General features: G+C 30.2%; 1 protein-coding gene across 1 annotated transcript in view; it reads right to left on the reverse strand.

The window, feature by feature from the left end:
- Positions 1–10,812, reverse strand: part of LOC106469784 (mediator of RNA polymerase II transcription subunit 12-like protein) — a 62,509-nt gene extending 51,697 nt beyond the window's left edge. The window contains exons 1-6 of the mRNA XM_022398342.1: positions 10,704–10,812; positions 4,121–4,183; positions 3,147–3,185; positions 2,300–2,407; positions 902–985; positions 578–737 (exon numbers count right to left, since the gene is read on the reverse strand). Coding sequence (XP_022254050.1) covers positions 578–737; positions 902–985; positions 2,300–2,407; positions 3,147–3,185; positions 4,121–4,183; positions 10,704–10,808 — 559 coding nt within the window. The 5' untranslated portion in view covers positions 10,809–10,812. The remainder of the gene's footprint in view (positions 1–577; positions 738–901; positions 986–2,299; positions 2,408–3,146; positions 3,186–4,120; positions 4,184–10,703) is intronic.
- Between the last annotated feature and the right edge of the window lie 303 nt (positions 10,813–11,115).

Raw genomic sequence — 11,115 nt, forward strand, 5'->3', positions numbered from 1 at the left:
TATTAGAAGTTGTTAACCTAACTGATTTTTCCAATAATTATTCTATGAATATGCCACGATTTCACTTCATGAATGATCTCAATTTTGATTGGCTCACAAAGGAATTTACCAATGTTTGACTGCCTTGATTGCACCTTTCTGCCTCTTTGTTGGTCAAGCTTGATTTTGTAAATTGTATCTATTTCAGTTAGCTATGAAATGTGAGTTTAGGGTATATTATGGGGTGGGGGTGATAGTACTTGTGCTGTCATTTCTGATGGGCTGTACACTAGTAGTTGTACAAATGCATGAAATACTGACTAAACAATATTGATCTAACATGGCTGCTGTAAATAAGTTGTTTCTTTAATGTTTCAGATTTTTTTCTATAGAATACAATACTAATATTCAACTAAAGTATTACTTACACACTATATTTCATTTGAGTAGATTAATATTTTACCATAGCATCTTTCCTTTTTCCCATACAAGCACGTATAATGAATATTTTATAATAATGTTCTTTTCACTTCATATAGCATTCACTGCTAAACCAATTGTAATTCAGTATGAAGGAAGAATCTGTAAAAAACCAAACCTTGAGACGGATCAGGAAGCTGACGCTTCTTCATTTTGGCTTCAGATATGGCAACAGTGTAAGCCGATGTCATCTTTATAAACCAAGTTGCTCGTACCATTGGCACAGCATTCTCATAGAGGTTCATGAAAATCTCTTCTTTCTTGATAAATATTGGTACCTACGGTAATAATGGGAGCAAGTTTAATTATAGCTACAGTTAAGTTGAACTAAATTTGATGCTGTTAAAAAATTAATGGTATTTAAGATATACAAATCAAGACAGTCATTAAGATTTACATAAGATTAACCTTAGTACAGCATCATTCTTGCACACAAACCTACCTTTTTTGCCAAACTTGTAAGAGGTTTAGACCCAGCCAAATCTTTGAACCATGCCTCAATGGCATTCTTGGATCTCGGTGTCACCTAACAAATAACACAGCACGATTATTACTGCATCCCGCATAACTTACTTGTAAACAACACTCAGACTAATAACAAAACATATATTTAAAGAAAAAAGATTAAATCTTAAAAATTCTCACAAACAGTAAATGTTTTAAATTTAGTTTTTTTACTTACTTTACATGCACAAACATAGCTTGATGTAGAAGTTTATATTTTGATAAATAGAAGACTACAAATAAAAGTTAAAGTCTACAGCACTTAACCATTTTACATGATAAAAGGACATTATTCATCCATTTGATAAGCTGTGATGTTTGAAAACATCTAAAAATTTTCAAACTCATCAAATTTTTATTTTAGAGTTGACCAAACTAAAGAAAATTTGGTTTGTTTTGAGTTTCTACACAAGGGCTATCTGTGCTAGCCATCCCTAATTTAGCAGTGAAAGACTAGAAGGAAAGCAGCTAGTCATCACCACCACCCACCACCAACTTTTGGGCTACTCTTTTACCAATGAATAGTGGAATTGACTATCACATTATAATGCCCCCATGGCTGACCCTCAGATGGAGAGTCAAGTGCCCTAACCACCTGGCCGTGCCAGGCCACAAAGAAAGATGGAAGCATTCTTTAATGGGTTTCTATTTAATTTGTTTTGAAAACTGCAACATTGCCAGGAAACTAGACAATGTTTAGGTTTGCACATACAAGTGGTAAGTTGGATATTCAAACTATGCCATATAGAAATTTTTATAAAGAAAATAACTAAAATTGTGAGGGGTTATTATGGGAATATTCAAAAGGATTCCAGGTCTGTTACAATTTAAAAATTTCAATGTTAATCGAAACAAGATTATTTTTTCAAGTTTATTTCTTTGGAAATTGTAAGTAGTTTTGTAAAAGAAAATGTCAGTCATCTTAACAGAATAGTTTTACAAATTAGTATAAATTTTATATTTAATGAATATATCAGAAAAATATTTATCTAAACAAAAAGCACTTTCAAAAATGGCTAAAACTTGTTATAAACCACATTCTCTTCTACAACAGAATTATCACTTTATATTTTTTTTAAATCAAGGTATAAAATGATTTCTTAAATAAGCCAAAATAACACCTTTTAAAGTGCTATGTTCAGTTCAGCTTTGAAAAACCTTAAGATCACTCACAAAGTAAAAATATAAAGCAAACTAAAATCATTTTTATAAATAACTGTACAAAACAAGTAGCTTGTACAATAAACTTTCTCTTATTTAGTAATAGTACTTAATTTACCACATACATGTTATTTCTTAAACTTAGATAGCTAATTTGAAAATGGTAAAAATGTACCGGCCAAAAGTTATCTTTTGGATTAATTTGTTGCTTCTTACGCCCAGAGTCATGGAAAGTATTAAGTTCTTGTTTCTTGGCAAGAATAGCACTGAAAAAAGCTCCAAACTGAAAAGAAAAAACAGAAACTTTTAAAATTAGATCATTCAAAACTATTCTTTTTATAAGTAGTATCGCATTTTCTACAATAATTTTGTCAATTTTTTGTATGCTGATTATAAATGATACACACTTACACTGATACAAGATTAAGGGCAACAGCCTCCTCTTAATACATAATTTCAAAAAGTATAATTATTTAATTAAGTAATACTATTTACAGCTACAATTTTAGAGTTACAAAAAATTATCTTACAAATATTACCATCTGCTCTCCTTTCTACATGAAATCTACACTTATGTAATCAATACTCGTATTTACTACCATTTTCATATGTCCTAAAATTTTGAAACATCTTCAAATATTCAAGGAGTGAAAACCAGTAATATTTATGTTTCCTCGTATTAGAAAAATGCCAACTTTAATTCAATTTAAGAAGTAAAAGAATGAGGAGAAAAATAACAATTTCACAATAATATATTCAAACATCATTTTATCTTCTTTTCTAAAAGAGATATACCTATTGTACTGTTCATATGCCTAATAATGTGTCTTAGTCTGTTAAGGAGCAAAATTTATGACATTAAAAACACAACTATGTAAGAACATTACATATTTTTTATCATCATCAGATGTTAGATGATTGGTAAATCCTCTCTGAATTACTGTGCATAAACATGATATACGTCTTTTCTTGTTTCAGTTAACGTAATAGAAAACTTATCCCAAATACAACCAGATATTTACCTTTGCTGCTGTAATATTGGCATTTCTTGCTGAGCCAAACTGAAAAAGGAAAGAATTAAAGCCTTAAGAAATCAGATGAAGTTTATATACATGTGGTAATTATTGAATGTCATTTCCTATCACAATTTCTAATTTGTGATTAACATGTTACAAACATTTTCCTCCATAAAAACTACAAGCAATTCAAGATGTACAAAATGCTTGAGGATTGAAATACCCTTTCTTCAGTGCCACACTTTAATACACGTATTTACTTAAAGTTTAACACTGATCTACAAATATGCTCAAACACACAGTGATTTAGGCTGTAACTATTTTTTTTTCAAGTACAATTACTTTTGATAAAACATGAACATACTAAATAAATCAAGATTTAATATGTATATAATAATATACACTTACTATCACTTAATTTAATAAATAGAAAATAAATTATGCTCATTTTTATTTAGAGTATGTAATTAATAAAATCAACATTACTCATCATCTACCAAGCCTTCAGTTCCAGTATACCAGCTATAGCAAAGAAGTGTGCAAGAAATTTTATTTAAAAACGTGTTTGAAAGTTCATTATCAGTTTTATCCCTAATTTTAATATCAACAAGATTTTATTTTCATGCACAATTAGAAAATGTACTGCATTACATGTAATTGTACATTTCATGAAATGAATATCAGTTAATTTTCAAGACATTCCTAGTGATTTATAATTTCACTCTTTATGCTTATAGTGAAGTGTAATGAATATAATACTTGTTCTGTCAATTATATTATGCTATAGTGTGTACTTTTCATAACATTAGTTGTTTCAATTAAATACTCTGAAGTTATAAGTTTCTAAAAGGCATCAAGCTGCATAGTATTAAAAACTTCAGTTTTGTTTGCTTGGTTGAGTCTCAAATCTTAACAAAATATTTTTTTAAATTCAAAACATTAACATTATTAAAGAAAGATCATTGTTTTAAATAACTTACTTCATCCTGCAAAGGTGCATTGATCGCAAAGCCTTGTTTTACATTGACTGCTGTGAGTTCATCCTGGATGAAGAATAGAAAACTATATATTAGTTTACAACAATAATTGAAGTATCTGTTACAACAGCAAACTAAAATATAGCTTTTGGAGACATCAAAAATTAATATAATTCTATAAAATTATTATAGTTTTTGTACAGCAATTCATATCAGAGCATGAAACAAGAAATAATCTTTATTTAAAACTACTCCTAACTAATCTTAAATTATTTGTGAAAAATAATTATAACTTTTAATGATCACATATTCCATTTCAGGAATAGCACATCACATATTTTGTACTTCTGGAGACTTAAAATTTTGTGTGTGTTACAGGTCAGACTTGCATGGAACCAAATTTGGATAGTTATGACAATAAGCCAGTATTAATGGAATTTGGTGAAGCTTTTACAAATTATTTTTAAAAACATATAAACACACACACACACATATATATATATATATACACACACACACACACACACGAGAGATAAAACATACCTTTAATGAGACAATTTGAACAACCAGACAGAAAGATTCTATTGAAACCTTTACTATGAGGGGGGGATCACGACTTTTTTAATGAGTATTTTTACAAGTGAAAAAAAGAAGGATATTGCATCTATCTGATCAATTAAAAATGAGGGAATGGTTATACTTAAATTCTATTTATGTTGTTTGAAAAAGCTCTGGCAACTTTAATGTACTTCATCATCATCTTCTTGCTGTGTCCACCTATCTATATACGGTTTCCATCCAGTGCCACATAACTGTTTGCAGATTCACCGGCTATAGTGACATTTTCTGCTGTATACAGTACCTGGAGTCGTAAGCAGACGAGTAGATGTTGCATCACCTGCCTCTCACTGCAGTCACAGGCAGCGGGTCTACTAGAATACCCCCCTTTCACCATGTTGGCCCTAGACCTGCTGACATGGAAAAATAGGTGATTGAGGGCTTTCCAGGTGCTCCAGCCCATTTCCGCTCCTCTGGGGAGATGCTCAGCTGGTGTGATGCCCATGTTTGTATGTGGAAGCTCTTGGAGGAGAAGTCTCAATAGTTCTTCATGTTTGGTCTATGCTGTAGTGTCCAGTGGTGCAGTTGAGCCACCGCAACTATTCTGTGATATTAGATGCTTCTTTATTTCCACATGGCCGTACAGAGTGTCTACCAAGTTTGCTCTGCTCTCCTGATGTCTGGCATGATGATTCCAGCCAGTACATACAGGTTGTTTGTGTTGGTTTTTAATGTACTTCTGGAGAATAATCAGTCAAATACTGCTAATTCTGTCATAATTATTCGCACTGACACTATATGTATAGGTAGCTGATTTTTCTTATTTACACTCATTTCATTAACTTTATAATTGTCCTGATGATGATGGACTGTATGGTCATAAAATGTTGGCAAGTAAGACAGTTACATACATGGTTGGTTGCAATACGATTAATTATTATAGACCATGGAAACTCATGAGCATAAAGCTTACTGACCTTAAAAAAATAACTAAAATCCTGAAAAATATGAAAAAAAAAGTGATGGTGAAGAAGTCTCTGAAGTCTTGTTGAATGAAAGATTGCTATTGTGGACCTGACATTAAAAAAATTCAAAAAATGACAGAAAATTATGGGGTTACTTGTATGATTTCTATTGGGAGATATAATTCAGAAAAGCATAGTGAAAGTTCTTGTTTACTAAGTAATGTTTGCATGATTTTAATAAAGGCTTTTTCTACCTTAAAAGTTTTTTAGTGTTTTATCAGGGTCCTGATTATTTTGAATAAGAGGACCCACATATATGTAGATTAACTTTAACAAAGCTCTTGATAAGTAAAAACGATTCACAAGTTTAATCACCAAGGCAGATTCTAAGAAAAATAGTAGGAAAGTTACAAAAAATCAATAAAAATTTGTTATGAAGTTCACAGCTGTGATAAATGGGAATTTTTTCAATTTATATAATTTCACAAGTTCCTCAAGATTCTGTTTAGAAATTCTTGTTATAATTTCATAGTTCTTGGGACATTATTATGTCCAAATTCATTGATAATGGCATAAGTTGGGAAAATCCTATTCAAGGATATTATTAGTTCACAATAATCTAGACACTCTTCATAAGTGTGCAATAACACAGGAAATGAGTTCCTATATTAACACATTATGTGACATAATGCACTGGGGATATAGAAATTTAGAAAAGATTTATGTTTTGCATGAAAAAATAGTGGTGTATTATGGTAAAGGACACTGTAGCTATTGAAGCATTATAAATTGTAATGTGTGTGACATATTAGTCTCCTGTTCAGGTTGTTGAAACTGATAGAAATATTTACAGGCAGATTAATGAAGTTAACTATAAAAATAAGTTCATTAATACAAAAGTCCTTTATTTTAGAAGTCTTAGTTTTAAAAGTCCATCTTCATACCTAAGGTTAAAGAATTTCTTGAGGTTGTATAGAATTGTTTTTCACTCTGTATGCTAAAAATACTACTAAAAATGGTGCTATGTAGACCAAGTATATTAATATTGAAGACGTAACAGAAACGTTGTGGTGCAAATGCATCTGAGTAGTAGGAATCAATAGCATCAACATCTTGATTATTGTAAAACTAGATGTAGAGCTACAGAAAGTTTTGTTCTTGATTTTAGAAAACTGTTGTAAATTGTGAAAGAGAAAGTGTAAAAGACTGCTTGCTTGTTTGTTTCAGATATCTGTTCATAGAAACACAAGGGCCATCTGCACTAACTGTCCTAATCTTGAATTGATAAACTAGAGGGAAGGCAATTAGTCAACAGAACTCATCATCAACTCTTGGGCTACTCTAATCATATAGTGGAATTTTACAGCAACAGGATGTGAACCATACACCCTCCTATTCATAGCCCAACATACAAACCCCACAGAGCATGATCAATCCAATGTAAAAGAAAAATAAATTATAATTAAGTTTTGTTGAACAATCTGAAAAAAATGCATTTCAAAATTTTCCAATTGAATTGAAACCCAATCCTAAAAGTATAAACAGAGCAAGTATGTTATAGCTAATGCAAAACATTTAGCTTGGAAAGATGAGAAATTTACTGGATTAATAAACAAAGTCAAGAAAATTTCTGTTATTAATATATTATTGTTTCTTGATGATTTAATACACTCAATTACCATAAATTATTTTGACTTATTAGTTAAGTATATTAGAGATGAAAATGGCCAAAATTTGAAAGCTCTGAAAATCTTAGGCCAGTGTGGCCACCATAATCATTAAGATTTCTATTGCATAACTGCTTATTTGAAGTATTTTTAACTACACATAACCAAATTATACCAATTTACTTGTATGTAAAAATTCAATATTAAAATGTCAATTCATTAATAAGGATGCAACAGTTCAATACCTAGTGAAAAAATTATATTATTTCTATAACTTAAATTCAAGCATTAGCAGAACCTGAATTACTATTTTAGTCCTACAAATCATATACAGTTCAAAAACTAATGTTAGAATAATATGGCAAATCTAAAACCAATATGATAATATTTTTGGGGAAAGTAGGCCGTAAATCCTTTCCATACTCATTAAGCCTACTTACAGTTAGCAGCGAATGTCTTTGACAAAAGTCATAAAAGAAATATCTTCATTGTACTATCAATAATGTGATTCCCTCCTTCCATGATCCTGATCAATAGTTTATAAAGTATCTGGCCGAATCCATGTATAAAGCAATCAAGGATTTCTGTATATAGCCAATGACTGCATTGCTCTTATTCTCCGATCATACAAGTTACTTCATTAATGCAATTTACCCCATGTTATACAAGAATAAAGCTGGACAGTTAGTGATATTTGATAACTAATTAATCAACAGACTCATTAATAACATTCAATTAATCAATCAGTACAGTGTTCCTGACACCGTGGTACACGTTTCCCTATATGTGTGGTGGTCGTCATGGAAGTAAAAAAATTAAGGTGCACCAGCTTCAAAAATTTGAGAATCACTGTATTATTCCAACATGATATTAATCTTACTTTTGGCTACTTCTGTTTCATTTTGGTTTTTATTACTAATTTTTGTATTACCCTTCGTTTCATAAGGATAATACATCTTCCATTGTTGGAAATAAAATTCCTATGGGCTATAGATTGAAGTCCTTGTTTCTAATACTTGTACACAGTTTCCCAAGTATCTTTGATTAAAACACACTAGAGAAATAGTAATTGTAGTTGGTTTACATACATCATGTTAAATCCTCTTCTTAATAACATTTAATAGTTCTTTACAGAATTATCATGCATTTACATACACAGTATATTACATATTTCAGTTATGCATCTTTAATATAAACAACTAAAATTCAAATTAATAAGATAATTTTCAAATTCACTAATTTAACAATATAATGATTGTAAGGTGTTCCTTTTTTGTTTTATATTATATAAGAACAACTGAACTTCTAATCTATCAAAAAAAGGATACAGTTCATGTGAATAAACTGAAACAAGCATACTGTTAAAAAAAAAGTTTTGAAACCTATGCCTTGGGAAAACAAAAATGTGAACTTATACAAATACTGAAAAGCAACATAAATTTCCTAATAAGGCTTATTTCCAAAAATTAGCATAATAAGAACAGAATAAAAACACAACTATTATTCACTATATTTTAAGTGTAATTAATAAAATCATTATGATATGGACTTTTTGCCTGATATAATTCAAAGTTTCCACCAAAACTGCTTTTCATGGACAGGTTCATTGTGAATGTTGCTCATGCAAATAACAGGTGAAAATGACATTTATTAATAAGCATATAAACATCAGATTATGTTCTCTGAACACTTTTGGAAAAAATATAAAACTTTTAGGGTCAGGGTCTTTTTTTTCTAGGGTCAGTGTAGTTACTGCAAAAAATAATTCCTAGGCCTCATGAAGAATATATTACAATCACACAGCTTATTTATGCATAATCAATCATGTAGTACATTTTTATAATATCATTCTATGCTCACAGTCACAATATAATAACAGCCATTGGTCAAGAAGAGTTCAGCCAGTATACGGCAATACAAAATTGACAACAATTTATAACAGCACTAACACACATAGTAATGCATAGAGATTATGTAGTGTGGCTTTGTGCATCACTCACACACTGCTGAATAATGCTATAGTTTATTTATTTTCTGCAATAGCATTGTTGAGTTATAAAACCTTATGAAACATGCTTGAAGGCTTTTAGAATTACATTTTATTGCTCCAGTAACAACTAAGAACAACCAACACTGTCATATTGTTAAATATTTGGTTTATTTCTATCCACAAAAGTTATGTTGTATATCATATAGACCTCTGTGTATTTTCCATCAAGAGCATAACAACAGGCCTTATAGTCAGTGATGTTATAATTCAAATTCCACACTCACAGAAATCATCAGTATTAGATCCAAGATCTCAATATTCATAAAAGTAAAATAATAGATAACAAACACTGTGTGACTGCAGAATGGTTTATTTTAACATATAATAGAAGTGTTACCAACCAATGCATTATCACAACTAAGGCAAGCTAACAAGGCTGCGCTTAGGATAAATAAATTTAAAATCATTTTTATAAAAGCTGCAATGAAAACGGTTCTGAAAAAATAACATTTTATATGTAACAGAAATTAATAGGCATACCCTCACCAACTCCCCAATCCTCTATTTTCTCAGCAGATTTGTACAGATCAAAGAAATGACCCTAAAACAAACAGATTTCTCCGAACAGTAGTAGGAAGATTATAATATGTGGTTTTTAGTTCTGAAGGCTGCAATTAATTTGGTATATGGAGTGTCAATGAGTGATTGATAACCTCAATGAGCTGAATGGCTTTCTTTCACTTTAATAGATCTTAGTTTCAACTACTGTTATTGTATTTCTACTGACCGATAAAGCCTGATCATTCTAACCATGTTTCATACCAATAGCAAATACAATTCCTCAAAATATTTTAACTTGTTAAATTTTATTTAATTCTTAATAAATATGTTCAAACTATTCAAATTGACTGGAAAAAATTCAATGTACAAAAGACTTTTTTAATAATAAAATCGTTAGCCTCCCTTAAATTTTTTTGCCTAAACAGAGAATAAATCAGAATCACCAAACCTGTATATTCGTTATTAGTATTACTATTTCTTTGGACACTCACTATTCATTAAATTTTCTTGAAACTTTTAAAACAAGATTCACACTATCTTTGTATCTATCGTACTCTTAGTCTTAGCAGTAATTTGAGTTATGATACACGGTCAATACCACTGAAATAAAACTAACTACGTTAGGAAAAAACAATTAAAAATATAAAGCTATAAACTAGTGAATGTGGGTCCTTTTGTGTTAGTGTTAGTGCCAGTGACACTGCCACTATGCACTGTACAAACGCTTGTTACTACCAGTATCACTATCAGTGACACTGACAAATGAACTTAAGTGCTTCAGTTGTTGAACTCCAAAGCTTATTCCAGTTATTTATCCAAAAACATTAAAACAATAACAAACATACCTCTTTTTGTTTCGGATCTTGGGGATATACATCAGGAGGACCTAATTTATTTCGTTTTAATGGTCGTTTTTCGAACAACCAAGCACCCGCAGTAACATAAGCCATTTTACGACACTAACAAAAAGATTTTCAAATGAACAAGACCTAAATTATGAGAAGAAAAATCAACCAAACGTGTTTATTGTAATTTATTTATTCAAGAAATAAATATCTTTGCTTCGATCTACTATTTCACATTATAAGTAAATAAATAAAAATTCTGATAAATTTTATTCTTGCAAGGACATTTATATAAAATGCAATTTCAATATTTGTGTTTTTAATAGTGAGAAGGAGATACGATCACAAATATTTGTTTATGGCTGGTGTAATATTAGTATAAGTTTTTATAAACGAAATATAATAATAGTTA

The sequence above is a fragment of the Limulus polyphemus genome, unplaced genomic scaffold, assembly GCF_000517525.1.
Source record: "Limulus polyphemus unplaced genomic scaffold, Limulus_polyphemus-2.1.2 Scaffold3656, whole genome shotgun sequence".
In the NCBI taxonomy this organism is placed as follows: domain Eukaryota; kingdom Metazoa; phylum Arthropoda; class Merostomata; order Xiphosura; family Limulidae; genus Limulus; species Limulus polyphemus.